The following is a 21,869-nucleotide window of genomic DNA, read 5'->3' on the forward strand; positions in this document are numbered from 1 at the left end:
CCTTTTTTTTTTTTCCTTCCACTTATAACAGCTTGACTACTTGGAACTGCTTTCAAGAATACTGATTATTCAGTCCTTATGCCTTCCTCTCCTTCCTCACTCACTTAGAAAGTGCTTAAACACTGCTCTCCACAACAGATTTCACCTACACTTCTTTCCACAATGGTTCATTTCAATTTGTAGGGAAGAATGAAACAGACTCAGCACATGACACCTTGTCTCTGGCGTTTTAAAAAATTGTAAAGCTCACTTAAATCTGAAAATGAGTATATTGAAGTAGATGCTTATTTTGAGCTATTTTTATTTGAAGGCATTTTTAGGCTAGTTTAACCATAGCAGGGAAAAAAAACACAACACAAATCCAGAAACACACGACACACACAAAACACAAGCATGTAATTCATGAGTCAGTGGCATTTTTGTCTAAGGAATATCTTTTCCCTGAAAGAGATAATCAATTAGGGTACTGTCAATGTTAGGAAAATCTTCAATAACATACAATTAAATATGAAGATAAGATGCAATGCACAAAATATCTGCTTTCTCTAATTTAGGCAATATTTCAGCCCTGCACTTACATAAGCATGCTGTTTTTTCCCTGCTGTTAAAGCAGAAAAATCAGAGAGTTAGACAAAATAGTAAGTGAAATCAGGTCTGATATTCTAAGGCATAAAAGAAAATCTGCAAGACACGTATAGCAAAACGTTTGACAAAAACAACCACTGGATCATTCTCATAGGAAAGTAATTCAGAGAGTAGATTAAGAGCTAAAGAACAAGTTCTACGTGTGTATGAGATGGTTTTACGAATATCTGCTGTGAGATTTGGAAAACAAATTCAATCTGATTTTGTAGTTATAACATATTCTTACCTCAGGATCATCATCATCGAAGTCATGGTAAGTGGAATGATCTGGATTATTCATTTTATCCAAAAGCTCAATAGCAAGACTTCGATTTAATGGCTGGGTAACAAAAGGATGCTGAAGACAGAACAAAGAAGAAACAGATTAAAATTCCAAATAGCCATATTAAGTGCATTTTCATTTTACAACTTACAAAAAAGAAGAAAAAAATAAAAACATTTATACCTGTAGTAATTTTTCAGCTGTAGGTCTTTTTTTAGGATTTTTTGTAAGTGCCATTTTCACAAAATGATGGAAACTATTGGACCTGTAAAATGAAATGGTAAACATTAGTCCAGTGAAATACATGAACATTATCTACTGAAGAAGAGAAATGCTTACCATTTCATTTTGTCCTTTAGTTTAGGAGGCTGGAAGTTGCTTTTTGTCATTAGAAAAAGTGCTCTGAAAGGAAAAAAGCAACAGATACATACATGCACACACACACAAATTTAGTATAGGCATTACTTCACTGGCAGCAAGTCTGCCAGTTTAAGGGATGCTACCATAACCACATTGCTTATTTAAGCTCTAAAAAGATTGTTAATTGCTATTGTAGGAGGCATTCCCTGCAACAGACATGGAGAAGGCTGAAATACTTGGTGAGTTCTTTGCCTCAGTTTTCACTGCAAGCTAGGCTTCCCATGTCTTCCACATCACTGAACCTCTACATAGGGGCTGAAGGAGAGAAATCCCTCCCACTGTAAGAGAAAAGCAAATTTAAGACTGCTTCCTGAGACTGCATGTGTATAAGTTTATGGGGCCAGATGACATGCATCCTGGGGTCCTAAACGGACTGGCTGATATGGTGGAAAACACCCAGAGGAACCTAGTGAGGTTCAACAAGATCAAGAGCAAGGCCTAGCACCTGGGTTAGGGAAATCCCAAATACATTTACATTCTAGGAAAATAACTCACTGAGAATAGCTCTGCCATGGACTTAAGGGTCCTGGTAGATGAAACACTTAACATGAGCCAGCACAGTACACTTGCAATCTGGAAGGCCCCCAGCAGGGCAAGAAAGTGGACTGCCCATCTCTATTCTGCCCTTCTGAGGCCCCACCTGGAGTACTGCAACCAGGCACGAGTCCTCCAGCAAAAGAAAGATGCAGAGCTGTTAAGAGTGGCTTCAGAGGTGGCCATGAAGGATCTCATAGGGCTCTCATACAGATAAAGGCTGAGGGAACTGGGCTTGTTCAGCCTGGAGAAGAGATGGCTCCGAGGAAAACTTGTTGCAGCTTTCTTAATACTTAATGAGAGCTTACAGGACAGAGACTGACTTCTTTGGTTTGTTTTTTTGTACTGTCTGATAGAGATAAGACAAAGGTGAATCTTTTTAACCTAAAAGAGGGGAGATTTATATTATATACCACTGGAAATTTTTAACTGAAAGACTTGTGAGGTGCTGCCAAGAGAAGCTGTGGATGCTTCAGCCCTGGAGGTGCTCAAGGTCAGACTAGATAGGGCTCTGGGAAGCCTGATCTGCTTCCTGATTGCTCATGGCAGGAGGGATGGAACAAGGGGATATTTGAGGTCACTTCCAACTCAGGCCATTCTATAATTCTCTGAATGTCCTCTGCAGTAGCCCCAGACACCACAACATAGAGAGCCAGCTATTCCAAATGGATTATTTACAAAGCTGTATTTACACACCAAACTTTAACCCCTTACTAACCTCATTGGATGCAGGTCAAACATGGGAGGCTGAAGCTCAGCAAGCTCTATAGCAGTTATTCCAACTGCCCACAGATCACAGAGTTGGTTATAGCCACCTTTTCTTTCTACTGCAGCAACTTCTGGTGCCATCCTACATAGTAGAAGACATTTTATATAAGATACACTTATCACAAATTAAACATCCTTCTGTATGTAGCCATTTACTTCTAATTTCTCAGCAGCTCTCAACACGCTGCATATACATTTACATGTGCTTGTGTCTATATATACATGCATGCACACAAATGCATATATATACACACACACTCATGTATGTGTGTGCATGTAAAAGATTATCTAATATACACATTTACTGATTTTAAGCTTCAAAAATTTACCCTGTGGACCACGCAATTCAGAAAATATCAGCATTTTCCCTAGTTCTCTTTCTTATCAGTGAATGAACACATTGTGGTACTTGTGCATTCAGCTCAGAGCAGAGATAGGTAAATAATTCCCAAGTTAGAAATCCTCCTTCTCTGTAGCAAGCATGCAGTGTTCCTCCATAACCTTCCTGTAAGTAAACAGGAAGGAAGTGGATGAAACCAGCCTGCCTTGTACTTTTGCAGGAACACAAGGAATCTCTGGACTACCAAACAGTTTAGAGTATAATTAATCAACAAGAATAAAATGCAAACAGTATCTAAATACACACACTGCCCCAGAAAGTGACCAACTGACTCAGAAGAGAAGAATCAACAACAAAAAAATATAACAAAATGAGTTGTTTTTTCTTTCCTTCTGGAAGCAGAAGACCTGTCAGTTCATCACAGGGTACTCCTTGTCCACAGTGTCTGGTTTACTGTAATATCAATAGACCTTATTTAGGTTCATAAAGTAACTTCAGATCCTCAGGTGAAAAAAAAAATTAAGAAACATAATTTACACAAAGAATACCTAAATGAAATTATTCACTTGGAACTGCTGTGAGTTTTGGATTGCCAGAGGAATTCTGGATCTGACTGCACTATGCAGCTGTATCAAATGCATTCAAGTCTTTAAGCTTTGAACTTTGCTAACTCAGATCACCTGAAAAGGACCAGTGGGATAGGACATATAACTCAAAATAGATAGGACAGAAGAATGAAACTTAAGGAGTGCTACAGTAAAGCAGTAAACAGCATTACTCCGAAGACACCTCCAATGATGCATTATTTAAACACAGATATCCTTAACTGTACATCTGAAGATGACATCAAATTTGGAGGTACAAACACGAAATATTTACATAAACTTTCACGTAGAGTTCATTAGAAAAAACAACACCAAATCAAAAAAGAAGATACTAAAGGTGGAAGGAATCACCAACGTAGAGGAGAAACGTGAACTAACTTTAGAAAGACTTTAGAAAGACACAGAAGATAAAAAATGCAAGTGTAAATAGTGGGGTTACTAGAACTGATAACACTGCACAGCAGTTTTGCCTTTCACATCTCCTCCATCCCACCACTGTGCCCTTCCCTGCTCAGACACCTATAAGGATCACTCACACTTCACACTGATTATAAGTCCTCTACAGTTTCAAGAGTCTTCCTTACTTGCTTCTACTCCCAAATCTGAGAAGACTTGCTATGGAAAAGCAATGCATTTTTATAAGTATTTCACTGATGTAATGCTTTCAAACTATTGTTTAAGGTTATGGCATGTCATTTAGAACCCTGGTGCAATTTGGAAGTTACACAGTCACCCAGGTCAGGACTCAAGCCACCCAGACATCTTACTCAGGAAATAGAGCCACAAATCAATTACACAATCATGACTGACGGGTGTTTGTGCTGCTCAAAAAGGGAAGTGAATCTGTGCCTTGGCGTGACTTATACTACAGAAAAATGCTAAAAATGCTGTGCTTGAATCCATTTCAAAGACTGAATATTTGAATGTGGCTTTTTACTGTTCATACGTTTTCCTTGTATATACTAAGCTGCCACGTAACAGAGCTTTGATTATCTTTCTAGGAAGCATACAAAACTGCTGCTTTACAGTGAAGAATGTATATCGCATACTCCAAAAGCAAGAAGTGAACAATCACTTTCAGTACAAGGAGAGGAGAAAATAAAAAGCTGAACTTTAGAAAATATAAATCACACAAACCAGTTTACTGAGAGAAGAATAAAAACATAGTACAGGCAATAAAAATTCTGTATTCAGGTTTTTCTTTGCTTTAGTTTTTGCTTGAAAGCAGCAATAAAAAAAACCAAAAAAACAACCCATGGCTTAGGCAAGTCATTTCACAAGCAGCAAAAGAATCCATGAAGACAAACAACTGAAACTCGTTATCAGCTGAAGAGTAACAGAAATGACTTATCTGGGCTAGAGGGGAGGAAATGTAAACCATCAAAATGGAAATTGGGATAAAAAAAAATTTCAAGACCACAGTTAAAAACATAGACCTGCAGACAGACTTAAAATCAGACTAACCTGCAATCCATTAGTCAATAGTAATAGCAGCACACAGACAGGACAGCAATGTTTTGGAGCATTTGAATGATTTCACTAATGCTCAGCTACATTAGAATACAGCATTAAAGAAAGAGACCCAATCCCAAGTACATCCCACTTTTTAGTGTTTAGTCTGCCCAGAAAGTACGTAGTGAGCTCTGAAAATACATTTTTCAACAGTATGATGTGTGCTACATACATATTGATGACAAAGCGAAACACAATTACCAATATGGGGTGCCAATGAATGATTTCCTTTTGGCAATTGTAGCTGTTATCTGCGCAGACACTCCAAAATCAGCTTTAAAAAATAAAAAAGATCATTAATAACTACTCTGATGTAACTCTTTTTATTTTAAGAACATGACAGTTTGATTTCTTCACTGAATGAGTTCTTAAATATATGGGAAAATAATAAATAAATAAATAACAAAAGCAAATAATGGAAACTTGATGAAGCTCAGATACTTCTGATTAATTTGTCTCAGCTGCCTACCAAACATGGAAGCCCCCCTCATTAGGGCAAGAAACCAAAAGGATAGCACAGAATTTCCAACAACTGCAAGCATTCTTTCAGTAAGATAAAAGACATCATTTAATATAATCTAAGGGATTATTTCAGGCAGTTTTTAAAGGTCTATTTCACATTTAAGAACTCTGGGTGGGACATCTAGAAGTTTTTAAAAACACTTGATTTAACTTTCACATCATCTTTGCAACCTCAGAAAGTTTAACCTCAGTGTTGCAAAACCAGACTCCAATTACTCCTAAGACAATAATCTGGTGCTGCTGAGTTAGATATTACCAGCAAGTGAAAAAGAATTCTGACATTTGCTAATTCCTTACATAATGAACCCTTACATAATCAGACATAATCAGTAAGGTTTTGTTTTCAGACTACACACAAATTAAGAGTTATTAACAGATTGTTTATTAACTTACCTAATTTTACATGTCCATTATCCGTTAAAAGAATGTTCGCTCCCTTAAAAAAAAAGCTTGAATTAAAACATGCAGATCTTTCTGATCCTACATTAAATCCAACCTTTGTGATATCTGACAGCAAATCAGTGGTGAAAAGATAAAAGGAGGACTTATGTCCAAGAAATCTGTAGCATTAACAAGGAAATGTCTGTGAAATTAGTAACTTGCTATTCTATAAAGGAACTCAAATATACAGTATTTCTCATGAATTTTAAGTTTAGTATTCTTTAGCCCATGGTATTACAAAGTTCCCCATTGTACACAAAGCCCTCTCAAAGAGCAGAATTCTGATGATTTGCTTACGAAGATGAATTCTTACTTTCTTTTTTCTGTTTACACTGACTGAAAGGAAACAGGAACTTTAAAGGTCACAATGGAAGTAATTTGATTTTTCTTTTCATATGCCGGAGCTGGTCTTGTCTCCTTTCAGACACACAATAATTATAGCCTTAAGGACCTCCCTTGATATTCCAGTGTTTAACAAAACTACTTCCGTCTTTACGCAGTGGAGAATCCCTTAGCACTCACTCTGAAGAGCACAATGCTGCATGGTTACATGCACCACTTCCAGAAGCAGCTCAATAACCAAAGGTACCATGAATACACCCCAAGAAAGGATTGGGAGCAAACTTGCTCCAAAGGAGGCAATCAGCTCCAGGCAGTATCGAGCAAAGGTGGGATCTGGCCAAACACACAGCTGAACAGTGCTACAGCCACCAGCCCAGACCACAGGCAGGGCAGAACGGCAGCAGGCAGGGCTTTCCAAACAGCAGTGTTCATACAGGTAGGGGGCTGCATGGGGCAGAAGTGAGGCCTGCAGTCACGCTCCAGCTACAAGGCTTACTTAGGCAAACGCTGCACAATACAGTTAATGAGCCTCATACTCAGTGCTGGGTAAATAGTGTGACGGAGCAGTTAACATGCTCTTGACCTCTTTCACCTTTTAAGACAAACAGGACAGATACACTAAATACATAACTTAGCTACTGAGGGAAGCAAACACAACTTCATAGTCAGGAGAGCGGCAGATGAAGACAGCATTTTCCCATGCTCACATTTGCTAATTTGTTTTTTTTTTAAATAACCCCACACACCTCAATGTTTTCATCAGCACAGTCCTGTTTAGAAATGAGTATCTATGCACTGCAGCCATACAAGCACCATTTCTGATCCTATCCAGTATGATGAAAAGCATTCAAGTTTAGCGTCCAAATTAATCTCTCATTCAGAAATTGTTTTCCTGGTGGCACAAAACCCAAGTATCCTCCCACAGACAACAAAGATGACTCGGAGTTCACCTGTACTAAAGCACTACAGTTGAAGAGCTACTATGCATTACTGCATCCCTAATTTGGAAGATACACAAAAGCTAGATGAACAAAAATGCATGCACAACACAAAGGAATATAGTAATTTGCTGACATATTTCCAGGAAGGTAGCTTGCCAAGTTAAACCTGGAATCTGAACAGGGAACAGTTTGGAAATGCAAACAGTTGGTAATAAAACTCCAGGGACAAAAAGTCAACAGGAAATATCAGAAGGAAACTATTAACAGAGAATATAATAGTACGAGCAAACCACCTTTGATACAGCTTTGTTGAGATGAAGTTTTAAGGAAGTCAGTGCTAAGAGGCTGATTTGTGGTGCTCTCTAATTTTAGCATGTGAAGGAGGAGACAAGTAGACTATAAGGAGCACAAGAAACAGCAGCCACTGTCCTGCAATCTGCTCACTAAGAAAAGAAGCAAGAAGCCAAGCAACAGCCCTGTTTACTCCCTGCTTCAGTCAGAAGGGTACATCAAGCTTCTCAGAAAGGTGTAGAAAAGACCAAGCCTTTCCTTCTGCACAGAACACATCCTTTTGGGGATCTGAACACAAGCTGTACTGGATGGTAGCTGAAGATGAAATTCTACTGCACTGAATGAAATAAGCCTGTGGCTCAAATTAAAAGAATAAATGATTCCCATGCACTTTAAAGATAGATTTTTTCTTCTGGTGGGCAGAAAATACTGTAATTAACAGAAAAACCTTATGTATTTAGAAAGCATCCCCAAAACTGCTCTGTAACAGTAAAGACCCTTATGAGGTGATGATGTAGATTATCCTAAAAGCACCAAAATTCCATTCAGTTTTTACGCACCTTTATGTCTCTGTGCATTTTTCCTTTACTGTGTAGGTAATATAGCCCCTGCAAAAAAAAAAAAGAAAAAAAAGGATAGTAATTTAGTTCAATATCTTTTTTTTAAATATACATTTCCTATTTAATTAACAGACTTATTTAGTATGCAATTCAGTCATCTAAGTGACTTTCTGATTGAAGAATGTTCCTCTATTTCAGTGACTCTTTAATGTGCTTGCAAATTCCACATATATAGTAGCATAACATCTAGACACAGAGGTGGAATGGAGGAATACCAGTTGCCATCAGTCTATTGAGAGGAAAGAATTTTCTGGTTAAGTTTTCTACTGGACATGTTAACCGTCAGCTTCTCAGAGCAAGTTAATTACTTTTAAATTGCCTAACAGGGTTCTATTCAGCAGTCTGATCATCAGATATCTAGCTCAGGGATCACCTATGCCATTACAGGCCTCAATTAACTCTAGCAGCACGCTAACAGGCAGCTCCTCAGGGCTAATGCTGTGGTTCAACTTTAAGTCGTGCACTTCTGCGGGCAGTAACAGTAGTGAAGCATTTTAGGACTCAGTGCCCCAACATGAGACCTAAAGTAATTCCATAAATACAAGGAATCACAGGGCACACCACTTTTGACACTTTCAGCTTATCTCTAAAAGTCCTCTTTCATAAGCAAGCAGCAGGTAAACATCTGTGGCACTCCGTGCTCACCAGCCTCTGTAATGACTACCATTTCACTGGAGATGTCCATATCAAGACAAAAATCTCCCAATTAGTTAATACAAGACATCACATACTTGATTTCAAAATTAATATCAGGATTCTTTTTCCATTATGAGCATCTTTATGATGTTGCTAGATATACCAACAGGAAACATTGGGAAATGCTAGCTTACAAAACTTGGTACTTGAGATTTTCAAGTGAAATTTTCCAGATTTTCTTTATATCGATTGATGACAGCACTGCTGGAAATGCAGTTTGGAGCTATTTTTTTATCAGTTCATGGAAATCCAAATGCAATATAAAAGTACAAATTAATGGTGAAATCCAACACGAAGGGCTCAATGATGTTTTAGCACAGGTTCTCTGGGGAAAACAGCTAAAGATACCCAGACAGATCAACAGACTTTGTGCGTGCACACTGCACAGATGCACAAATTGTACTCAATTTGCTTTTGGTAGAGGGCACAATTGAAGCATCAACCTCACAGCTGCAACAACTGGCATTACCTTCAAGTGTCTCACATACACTCTTCACATTTACATCCCCAGATGTCAACAGCACAAAAAAAAACATGATACCTCTTCAATTTTACCACTGCCCATGAAGAATCTGATGGTTACCTTTTTTCAAAACTGAATGCCTGGAGGAAGGTCCACATTTCAGTACCTTTAGTTTCAGAATCAGTATCTCTGACTCCGCTCAGAACTGATAGCAACTGTTTTTCTGTTGTTGGATTTTATTTTTACTTTTATATTTTAAATGAAACCACTTAATGGGTTTTTAAACATGGACCTCAAAATCTAACTTCAAGGTTCAAAAAAACCAAGACGCTCCCGCATACCAGTTAAGTCAAGACCTCACTGTAAGAAAATGTCACGTCCTGGAAGTCAGAAGACAGCCATCTCTGGCACAGCACAGAGAAATGGTCAGTGGCATGCAACAGAGCTGGCTCAGAGACAGAGCTATCTTGAGCGTGACAGGCTCTCAACTAATGGCATTAAAGAGCTCTGCGTTCAGTGAAAGCCAAGAGCTGCTCTCTCACATGGAACCAAGACATAAAACAAAAGCTGGTTCTTGTGACATTTTACTGGTAAGCTAGATGTTTAATTTAAGAAATATGAAAGTTAATAACCTAACCATAATGAGAGACAAAAGACCATAATTAGAACATCTTAAGCATACAAGTTCCTTCTCTCTTCTCATTGGCACATATCAATCAGATAGGCAAAACCGAGTCATTAAAATTTTCCTTCACACTTGCAATAACTAAATTACAACACAAATACAGACAAATAAGTGAACTGCTTTTTATCCCTCTTCTGAAACAAATGAACAAAAAAAAAATCAACAGCAGAAAATAGATGACAATTTTCTTCAAACGATCCAGAATCATTTAAGGTCACGCAACTAAACAAACCAGTTCCAGGCTATAACAGAGGACTTTCTCGTCAGAGAAAAATGCTAAGTCCTTCCAACACTGCACTTTCATGACAGGACATGTATCTGTAGCTTTTACTTTCAGCTTTTAATGTTTTTACATTACAGTTAAATGTATATAGCCACAAGAACCTGAGTACACTACCTGTAGTGTTTCTCTGCTAACGTAGGCAATCTGCTGTTCTGAAAGTGGTCCAGTCACTGAAATGGAAAAAAAAAAATCCTCAAAATCAGGTAAGATATTGTCCTTTCCAAACCTATTCCTCAATTAATTTCCACTCACACTGAGAGGATCTTATTTCAGTAGAAACACCCAGTGAACAGGCTTAAACCTTCCCCCAGATGGAACACCACAACTACTACCAAAAGGTTTTCAAATTCAAAAAATCATCTTGTCCCACTGGAATGGAAATTGCTTGCTTTCCAGATATATTAATCTCAAAGCAGTCAGGAGGAAGGAAAAAAAGAAACAAAACAACACAATAAATATCCTACAACAACAGAAGTGGTGATTCAAGCAAAATTCCTTCCCCTGCGTAAACCCACTGTGTCCTGGATTTCAAAGCCCCCCTGCCCTTACAACCTGCTCTCTGCCCCCTGCAGCCACATGATGAGCTCTCTGAAGCTCCTCTGCATGTTTTGCCAGCATAATTGCTCCCAGGCCTGCCACACCAGGCACCTTTTCACATTCTCTCCCTCTGAGCAGTCTCAGTAGAGTCTTCCCTTTGCTCTAGGATCCCACCTCACTCAAGCCTCTTAAAATAATTACATTTGGAACAGGTATGTGAAACAAACACCAAACCACAAGCAAGGAACAGCTTGCGACTCGTCCTCAGTCACTTAACTTTGATCATGAAATTAAAAGGTTTTATGATCAGACATGCAGTCTTCATTGTTTTCCAGGCAAAACCTGAGAAGCTTGCAAACAGAACAGTTGGATGGGGTTTCACAAAGGAGTAGGGAGTTAAAAATTAAGAATTGAGCACTAAACTACACAGTTTCTTCAAAACCCGTGTTTATTTTGAGAAACTAATATTGAATTAACTTAAATGACTGTTGAGGCCTATGGTTCAATTGGAGTAAGGACTCCGTAACGTAATTAAGATCAGAAAAGAACCTTCCACTCTAGCTGCTACTGGCAGAGAAGCCAAAAAATCAGCTGCGACAGGAAACAGTTCCTGGACAACATCTGTTCAGGCATTTAAGCCACATGAGCTCATTTCCTACTCTACAGGTGTTCCACAAAACAAAGCCTATCAGGCACCATGCTCTGATCAACACCGGTGAAGATGTGAGGGATCAACAGGAGCACAATCAAATGATTGCAGTGTGAACACAGTGTGAATTTGTGAATCATTGTCTTGTTTTAATTGCACCCAAGTTAAATGTAAAAAACACATGCAAGCTGTTTATGTACATGAGAAGGATGTGAGGAACCTAACATGGAAAATCTTCACCATTCAGAATCTGGATGGATTTCCTGACTGAAAAACATCATCTCCCAATCACAGAGCCATCACATATTTGTAGCACATCCATTTCCTAAGCAAGTCTTGTTGCCAGGGAAATAAGAAAACTCTTAAAACTGACCCTGCCTGTCAAAAACTAGCAACCAATTGACTAATGTGGACTGCATGCAATAGAACTACACACGGTCCTTGTTTATTCAACCACTCACTGCACTCAGGTCTAAAGCAAACACGTAAGCCACCTTTGCTTTTCACGTGTCATGCATTGACAAGGCCCTGTGGGCACTACTGAGTTACTAGCATACTTAAGGTCACTTCTTAGAAAAGACAACAGCAACCGTGTTAATCAGCCTGTTCATCCAGGCATCTGTAGGCTGTGCTATTGACTGCATTAGTTCAAAAGCTCAAAAACGAGATGACTATGAAGTAAGACAGCACACCAGGACACAAGCTTTTGTTTTGTTTGCTTTTGTTTTTCCACTATAAAATATAGTCTAATTTTACAATCTTAGAAAAGCAGTGATTGGTATACGAACTGATGAAGGAAGGAAACAACTTCTGTTACTCCACCCTGCTGCAGTTCATTGTGTTTCAAAAAAGAAAAAGACAACGTATTACATAAATACTTAAGTAAGCTAAAATTGACCTTCAGTGGATTATTATGGATACTAAATTTAAAATGCATCCTCTTTGATTCCAAAACACTGTAATCATCTCCATTTTCTTAAAACAAGCTTTACTTAGCTTTTAAGGAATTATGGTTTTGACGTACCATGGTAAATATCCTGTAGAGAGCCACCTCCACAAAACTCCATGCAGATCCACAGCTTGTCACGTCTAAAAAGTGAACAAAACCATTCATTACCTGAATGATTTGAACTATATCTGTAAAATATGTCAGAAAACTCAAGCATCATAAAGCACAACACTGCGAGCTCTGTATTATGAGAATTATGAGCTAAAATGATTTAATCATTATGTGACAATTCACTGTCAAAATAGCTAACAAAATAACCAAAAATTCCAGCGTTTATTAGAGCAATAGAACTGTGTGCAGAAAACATCGTCGAAGATGTACACTGAAAATGAAATGTTTTTATTGAGAGTAAAGAAAATACAGTGGGTTCTTATTTTTCCCTTCTTTTCCCTTCTCCACATCTTTCAGAGCAGAAACAAAACAAACAAAGCAAAGAAACAAAACCAAAATGCAGAAAGCGCGAGGGACATCTTTCAGCTCAATTTCCTTCACAACAAAGGCAGTCAAACTACTGCTACAGCCAAAGCTGGCCAGAGTGGAGCCCGCTGTGGTTAAGTGACTACTCAGATGACTCTTCCCTCAAAAATACCTGTGGATATATTTGGTGGCAGGGGGCACACGGTAGCTCTTTCATTTCTCTGACAGAGGGAGTGAATTGTTTGATTCACTGTACCACAGTAAAAGGTGCCTTCCAAGAATAGACAACAGACTGAACGATTCAAAGGAACAGTAGAGTACAAAAGGTATAGTTATGGTTTTCATCTTCCATTTTCACTTAGTAATTTTCACTGGTAAGACAGATGTCACAAGAGCAGATGCAGAGAGGCACTTTGCAGAGCAGAAAATCTGGGACACACCTGGTCATTCCCAGACGTCAAAGCACACAGGAGAGAAAAAATCATGCTCAGCCACAGCAGGGCAGATTGAGACACAGGACAGCCAAAGAGAAGACAGCTGACTGCTCTGCAGCTTGCTTATGACCCCTGATCCAGGGTTTGTTGCATTCATTAGGCTCTGTGAGAATAGCTTAGACACTCCTGTGGGCAACGTCAGTGCTCTTGGAAACATTTTGCAAGGCCACGACCTTATTCCCTACCCTTCTAAGTTGCTTGTATTTCTCACCATCAGGTAAAAGCCAAAACAGGCCCTGTTCCAAGTCCTTTACAAATCTCCTCCTTCTACACATCCATCCTCAACATGCTCCTCAAAACAGTGCCCTAGATGCTTCTATTAGTGATAGGAAAGGTACTGTTCAAGTGTTACAAATGTTTCATGTGACAGAAGTCACAGTTACATGCAGTTCTAGGAATAATTAAAGCACTGCTACTTTGAAATAATACCAAGACATTTCACTGAAATAACATCAGACACAGAAATGATGTAAGTACTTGTGAAAGACATTAGAATACTCGATACCAGCAGTGGAACAAGAGTGAAAAGGTAACCTTGAAGAACAGAAAGACATGTCTTGTGCTTGTTCCCTACAACAACACAGGACTCAGATGGGGACACAGGGCTCTTGTAAGCCACCCTTTCCCTTGCTGTATCCTGTTTTGACGCCAGCATGGAAATGGGGAAAAGATAGGAGAATCTCAGTAGCCCTTGAACATCAGAGTGCCTGCACAGCAGGAAACATGAAAGAATTAGATGCTCTAAATTCACACCTTCACTCACTAGACACTAGCTTCCCAGTGTGAAGAAGTTTTGCAGTAAAGATAAAACTAAGAGCATGAGAAGAGGAGACTGTGTTTCTGACTCACTAACCTCTTCTTACTGTGCTCAGGTGCTCTGAGACAGGTGAAGAGCCACGTAATCAATAGTAACAGCATACACATACAGCTGTCTGAGCCTTCAGAGCAAATGGCAAGCACAGCAAACAAAACAGAGACAGGACCAACAGTACCATTTGGAGTCTGCAACCTAACACCTACAGACCAACAGCAGGGCAGAAATTCAACCGCCAGGGAAATCCACACATAAACAGAAGAAAAGCACAGGAACTACACAAAGTGAAGTGCCAAGCATAGGATGATGGTTTTTCTTAGTGCTGAAAAATATTTACAAAAACAAAAAGTCAGATAATGAGAGGGTTGGGAAGGTTCAAAGGTGGCATTCAACTTCCCAGACAAAAGAGAAGCACTATACCACGTGGGAAAGGGACCAAGCAGGAGTACAGGAGCATCAAAATACATACTGTACATACCAGAAGCGAATTCCAGGTCTGCCAAGGTATGCCTTGATAGCCTATGACCTGAGGAAAACTACTTTTTTTTCCCCTCAATACAGAAAAAGCATTTCCAGCTCAAGTTTCACAAGAGGCTTCAATTAAATGTGAAAACTCACCCTGAAGTGAAATCTAACCATTTTGTAAATTTGTAACATGTTTGTTCGCAGTTTTTTTTCACATTAAATCTCAAAAAATCCAACAGCATTTTACTAGTTATCCTAAGCAATCTGTTCCCACTGTGATTGGTTAGACAACACAGCTAAGGTAAGGCAGCTGGATGCACGTGTCAGTGTCTCTACAAAGCAAATAACCTCACCTCCAGAAACAGCCAGGAGTGGAACAGGCACATTCTTGTCACAAGTTCAAGCATTAGAAAAACATCTCAAGGTAACTCCAATAGCACTACAGAGTGTAAGACCTCCCTTCTTCCATTTAATTACTTCTCTCTTGTAAAATTAGCCTTCCTGAAAGGTTTATAACAACTACTTGCTTGTTCAGGGAGCGTGGAAGACTATGTCAACACTGACATGGCCTAGTGGTTGGCGACCCTGCCCACAACAGGGGGTTGAAGCCAGGTGAACTCCGAGGTCCTTTCCAACCCAGGACATTCTATGATTCTACAATCAAATAAAATGTCATCACCACTTCCTTTCCAGGACTGCAAAAAGGCATCCCTTGTGGAAAAGGACATCTCAACATATACGAAGGCATTCTCTTGCCAAAGAAAGGTAGGCTTTGAGGTTCAGAAGAGGATTAAGGAGGTACAACCAGAGAGTGGGACAGTATCTGGTCCCAGCCACACATCTTTTAGACCATGCAATTTTCATTCAAAAAGCTTAGTCACCATAACACCGACCTTCCAAATGCTCTCCTTAAGAGGTCACAATATCCCCTGCCAACTTTATCACCTGACAAGCTGTTAGCTTGCTTAGCATCAGCTTACAACTCCACAAATTCTCAATACAAAAAAAATCTTTAATGTGACTTCAGGGTACGTATCAATACTAAGACTTGATTATTCACGCACAGGAAAAAGCCTGCCAGAGCTGCACAGAAAGCAAGTAACCTTCAAGTTATCCTCAAGCAGTCCAAACTGAAGGACAGACACTTGCAGTGGAAGCCTGGAGAACAGAGTCCCTACATGCACATACTTTACCTGTACACAACCTCACACAGACCTGTGCGTAACACAGCTCACAGACCAGCTCAGCATTAAAGCACTCAGGCTGCCAAGACAAACACCCTCCGAGCTATGGGATGCCAGAACAGCACGTCTTGTTGATTTTATAATCAGATTTCGCTCCCTTTGTGTGCCTGAGAATACAAGCAGTACATAACCACTTGCTCTTGGTAACACAACTCCCTGCCTCAACCAGCATACAGCAGATGATGCTCACCTAAACAGCACACTGATGGTCTGCTTTCCTCTTTGTTCATATACTTTCAGCATATTTCATCTTACTCTGAAAACGTTTTCCTTTTGGTCACATCCTCAATGCACAACTAACCTATGTCAGTGAAGCAGGTTTTCCAGTACAACTCTTTTATATGACTACTACATGGATATAAATAAAAACACAGACCTGGCTGACTTGAATCACGTCTATGCATGCCATACTTTTCACTCATCTAGTAACAGCTAACGACATACTAAAGCAGAGTACAATGCAATGAATCCCTGCCCGTGATAACACACAGTTTCAGTGAGCGTTCAGGACACTGAAACCAGGAGGCAGGGAATACAAACTCCCTTCAGCGCCTCTGGACTCTGTGCTCAGCACACGACAAGTCCTCACTCCTCTTGTGCTCACCACAAGACCAGTCATTTGTTGCCAGATCCTTGTCTCCTTCCCAGTGCTGCCTCCCAGAGCATTCAGGCTCAGCTTGGCCAGCCACAGTTTGCTGCAGCCACGCAGGCGCCCAGCGCCAAGGTCACCACCAGCACAAGGGAGCATTCCATGCTCTCTGCTTTAACATTCCATCCTGGATCACCCAGAGCAAGCCAGGGAACGCCTCATGAGGGCTGAGTGAGCCAGGGAGTGCACGTTCAGCTTTTCTGCAAATGTGCACCAAGCCTGTTGGCAGGAAGGAGAACAATAATTGGGATTTCACAAGCCCTAACAGATCTGGAATTAAGGTAAAAGAAATATGGTATTTCAGATTTAAATAGAAAAGGCACACACACCAAATGCAGAAGCCAACTTCCTTCTTCAGGGATGGTAATTTCAACAATTTTCACACACTCTTGATTTTTCCCCGTGCTAACACCTGTATCCTCTCTAAAGCACTTGGCCAGTACTGCTGAAAAGCTTTGTCTGCAGCAGATGATCATCATGGAAAACTTCAGCTGGAGCTGCTGAAGGCTATTAAGCACATGAATACCTCGACCTGGCATCCTCCCTCTAGGAAGAAAGCCTAGCAATCTTGACAATATGCAGAGCTATAGTGTCCCATTCACACTGTCCCAGATAAAAGATGTGTAAATACCTGAAAGCAACCAGAAGTCCTTCCATTACAAAGCATTATATCACCAGTACTCTTATGCAAGGTGAAAACAAAAACAAAACAAAAAGAAGCTAAAGAATTATGGTTTGTTATTTCTCCATGATACTCAATTTTAAGTTCTCAAAGACAATTTTACATGACAAGAGCAACTAAGGCATAATATTTCCAAAAACTCTCTATTGTGCAATACAAATGCTTTTAAGCAAAAGCTCATTTCCAGTGAACAATGACTACAGTCGCTGAAAGACTTTAATAGAAACATTATTTATAGGAAGGTACTGTAGCAAAGTGAACAGATTTAACAATAAAAGGGAAAAAAAGTATAACGAGATTGCACTTATTTGGTAAATTGTGTTTTGCCTATGTCACCCTGTGGACCTATCCTTTTCAAGTCAATACTGAGGCATTTATAAGCATGCAAAAGAAACAAACCGCACCTGAGATAGCTGCCAAAGTAAGCAACGATGTTTGGATGTTTACAGTCTTTCATCATAATGATTTCCTGCTGCACAACAGCAAAATCTTCTCCTGAAAAGTAGAATGAATATTATCATTGGCCTGGTCCATATCTGCATCTCAACTAGACATTCAGTACGTGTTTATTAACAAAGCATTTTGAGGAATTAAAATTAATTATCTGCCAGTTTCACATGCTTAGAAAGCAACTGTAAATCAATGCTTGTTAGCAATAAGGAACAATATTCTTACAAATAACAAATCTCATTCTGGGCCACACAGACCTCACCTCTGAGGATACTTCTTAGGGTGTCACATCTATCTCAACTGTTTGCCCTGAGGCCCCACTGCGTCCATCTGCACATACCCTGCCAACACTCCAGGTTCCTCAAATATGACAAAACTATGCTATTTTTGGCCATGCATCCAACACACATCCCATCACCTTCCTGAACAAAAGCCACTCAACAGTTCAGATGCATTCACTGAGACAGGCGTATACAAAATGGAACACCTTGAACTGTTCTTGAGACATTTTTGTTTTGGTGGTGTTATGCAGGGCTTTTATAAGCAAGTTTAGAGAAGGCGAAAAGAAATCAAGATGCAAGACAGTATCAATAACATATTTGACAGCCTTTTTTATTTTTGAGGAACACATCGAATGTTTCCTTCAGTAGCATTCCCCTGAAATTTCTTAAGTCATAGCAATTACAGCTACTCTGGTATGTTGCTTCTGAAGAATTTCTTCTGAAGTTTGCTAAGCTACCAGACACACAGTACAAAAAACAACTCATTCTTCCTGGCTTCAAGGACTTCATACCTAAAATAAGCCCAAAGCTCTAAAATAAAAGTTGTTCATGAAGCTAAATGGTTAAGAGACAAATTCAAGAAAGATGAAATCCAAAGGACAACAAAACTCTTTTTGTCTACTGCTACAGGACACTTCAGCAAAACTCAAAAATTAGATTTTTATATTGGAGCCAAAGCCATTGACTAAAAAGCTTAAGACAGACAACAAGCTTCTACTTATCAGTTGTCACAACCCAAAATCACTTATCAAATACAGCTGTTGATAAGCTTCAAATGTCACATAGAAGATTCCAGTAGAACTGGCGAAGTTATTATCTAAGTAAATATGGCTTAGTTTTCTCCCATACATTAACATACTGGTCACCTAACAGTTTGGTACCTCAAATCTCCTATTCACATACATTTTATTTGCAGAAAGCAAATTTGAAACTGCAAGCTGCAAGGAAACTTCATAATCAACTGCATATTGCTGATGGCTTGCTGTATGCCAGCTCTCCCTTTAACCAAATACTCCAAGCAAACACCGAAGAGCAAAGAAATTATTTTAACACAGAAGCAGCTGTCTCCACAAAAGGACAACTCCTGTGTAACCTACTCCAGGAAACCTGCTTTAGCAGGGGGTTAAGACTAGATGATATCCAGAGGTCTCTTCTAACCTCTATGATTCTGTGATTCCCGCAGCATTTAAAGGGTGCTTTCATTTGCATCCAAAATATGAAAACAGTATAAGAATCTAACATAACTAGCCCTTAATTTTCACATTGTCCCCAAGTCTGCAAAACTTAGCAAGTAAACCAGTACTGCGCTTCTGGAATGTGGGCACTTAGGAAGCTGTGAGTCAACTCTCTAGTCCAACTAGGAGTGATAATTATGAAGAGAAAAGCTGAGCTCACTAAGCAAACTGAGGGTAACTAAAGCTCATTTTTGTACTCCTCTCAGCATCCAAATGCTGCCAAAAATACTTGATTCAGCTGCAAGATGCCAGACACTATCCCTGCCAGCACAGCACAAGAGCAAGCTCCCTCAGCAGCAGTGCATCCTCAGGCTGCCTGCTGTTCAGATAATGTGCACAGTGTAATTCAGCAAATCCCACTCTGTGTAACAAGCCACTCTGTACTTCTGGAAGAGTGGAAGGGGTCAGCTGAGTAAAAAACTGCATTATGTGAAAGGTTGACATTGTCTTTTTCATCTTTCTCCACGATGCAAGTCTCCTTCCCTGCTTTAGCCTTACAGCTCCACGGGGATACGCAGCCAGCTGCAGAAAACCTGCAGTACACACAGCCACTACTCCAACAATGGAAGCCCTTCTAACTAAAGCAGCAGAACTTGACAAGATCACTGGATTCAATCAAAGGTTTCTATGAAGAGCCGTGTAACAAACATACACTTTTGGAACTACTTTGTAATATGTTCTATCTTGAATTTATATTTTCAAACATGCATGCACTGTACATAGACAACACTTCTAATAAATACCAGAACCTAAGATTAAAAAAAGGGAGAAAGCAGTAATTCCTTCCAGTTATTGGCTGCAAGCTTTGTAAACAACAAACCAGGTAATATTTAACGTACTCCAGCACCCACTTCAACAACAACCTTGAGATGGAATACCAATACCTAGTGTGTCAAACAATAAAGGTGGACAGTTATTTTTTCCCCAAATTACTGTACTCATGCTCATTATATCTAGCCACATCAACAGAACAGCACTTACCAGCCTGCAACAGAAATGCTGGGATATGCACTTATGAGCATGGTTCAAGCAAAAAGCTATCATATAATAAAGCTTCAATCAGAATTGCCAGAGAACTACAGGAAATTTATTCAGTTTCTAATACTCAACTAATGCTCACCTATTATTTCACCCTTCCTTCTTATTATTTCTCCAGGGTAATTTTCTGTCTTCCTCATTTGTTCTGTTCTATGCAGATTTTCATACCACGAGTTGAAAACAGTACTTAAAACCAAAAGAACCCAACTCATGCTGAAATTTTAATCAGCTTTCCTTTAATCATTCTCCAATAATGGTTTTACCTCTCACATCTTGCTTGTCATGCATGTTAGCTTGTGAAAGTGTGTTTTCTCCTATACTAAAACAAACAGTGATTCTCTTTTTTCAATGCTAAATAGATAGATTTTGCAAAAATGTACTTTAAACATGTAAATATTTTGTCTCAGTGGCCTATTACTTCACTTTAAAAGGAAACACTTACCTGGTTCTAGTTTTATTACTTTGATTGCTGCTAGCTCACCCGTGTTGACATTTCTAGCCTACAAAAAAACAAACAAAATCAGTATTTAGAGAGCAGAACACAGCAATCGTTTCTGTGCCCTCCGCTTGAGATTCTCTAACAATGCAGAGCCAAAGTGCAACTGAGAAACACAAGAGTCTAAAACAATGAAATCATTTGTTGGGGTTATTTTGAAGCAGAACAGCCACAGAAGGAGCCAATAAATTAAAATGCCTTGCATATGTATGTTGAATGTGAGGTTAGACTTGTAAATACAGCACGTATTTATTTTTCATTGAGCTTACAGCACATACTTCCATTAGATAAGCTTAGAATAACCCATGCCCATGCTTGATGACTGAGCCAAAGACAATTCTGTAGCTAGCATGTTCTTCTCCAATATTCTTCTCCAAAACAAATTTGTAGGAAGCGTTGTTCCAACAGTTCCTCTCATACTAAATTTCTTTTCTGATGACAAAGTAAACTATGTCATGAACACATTAAGCAGCTAAACTGTATCACAGAATGTCCTAGGCTGGAAGAGATCTCAAGGATCACTATGTTCCAAACCCCTGCCACAGGCAGAGTTGTCAACCACTAGATCAGGTTGCCCAGGGCCCCATCCAACCTGGCCTTAAACACCTTTAGGCAAAGGGCATCCACAACCCCTCTGGGCAGCCTGTTCCAGCACCTCACCATTTTCTCAGTGAAGAACTTCTCCCTGATATCTAATCTAAACCTCCCTTCCTTTAGTTTAAAATCATTCCCCCATCCTATCACTATCTACCCGCCTAAAAAGTTGATTTCCCTCATGTTTATTAACTCCCATTAAATACTGGAAGGCCAGAATGAGACTTGTCCACAGCCTTCTCTTTCCCAGGCTGAACAAGCCCAGTTCCTTCAGCCTCTCTTTGTAGAAGGCTCTCCAGCCCTCAAGTCATCCTCGTGGCCCTCCTCTGGACCACCTCCGACAGCTCCACATTTTTCCTGTGCTGGAGACCCCAGATCTGCATACAGTACTGCAGATGGGGCTTCCCAAGGGCAGAGTAGAGGGGAACAATCCCCTCCCTTATCC

The 21,869-nt window shown here is 39.6% G+C and overlaps 1 protein-coding gene across 7 annotated transcripts in view; it reads right to left on the bottom strand.

Annotated features, from left to right (window-relative positions):
• MAP4K3 (mitogen-activated protein kinase kinase kinase kinase 3) overlaps positions 1-21,869 on the bottom strand; it is an 84,258-nt gene that overhangs the window by 54,629 nt on the left and 7,760 nt on the right. For all 7 annotated transcript variants that reach the window (XM_065733911.1, XM_065734299.1, XM_065734160.1 and 4 more), the window contains exons 2-12: positions 20,777-20,834; positions 17,735-17,825; positions 12,581-12,645; positions 10,485-10,540; positions 8,184-8,231; positions 6,002-6,044; positions 5,288-5,360; positions 2,580-2,711; positions 1,247-1,309; positions 1,091-1,172; positions 872-982 (exon numbers count right to left, since the gene is read on the bottom strand). In XM_065733911.1, the coding sequence (XP_065589983.1) occupies positions 872-982; positions 1,091-1,172; positions 1,247-1,309; positions 2,580-2,711; positions 5,288-5,360; positions 6,002-6,044; positions 8,184-8,231; positions 10,485-10,540; positions 12,581-12,645; positions 17,735-17,825; positions 20,777-20,834 (822 nt within the window). The remainder of the gene's footprint in view (positions 1-871; positions 983-1,090; positions 1,173-1,246; positions 1,310-2,579; positions 2,712-5,287; positions 5,361-6,001; positions 6,045-8,183; positions 8,232-10,484; positions 10,541-12,580; positions 12,646-17,734; positions 17,826-20,776; positions 20,835-21,869) is intronic.

The sequence above is a fragment of the Cyrtonyx montezumae genome, unplaced genomic scaffold (assembly GCF_038088225.1).
Source record: "Cyrtonyx montezumae isolate F1298 unplaced genomic scaffold, pur_monq_1.0 scaffold_0, whole genome shotgun sequence".
NCBI classification, from domain to species: domain Eukaryota; kingdom Metazoa; phylum Chordata; class Aves; order Galliformes; family Odontophoridae; genus Cyrtonyx; species Cyrtonyx montezumae.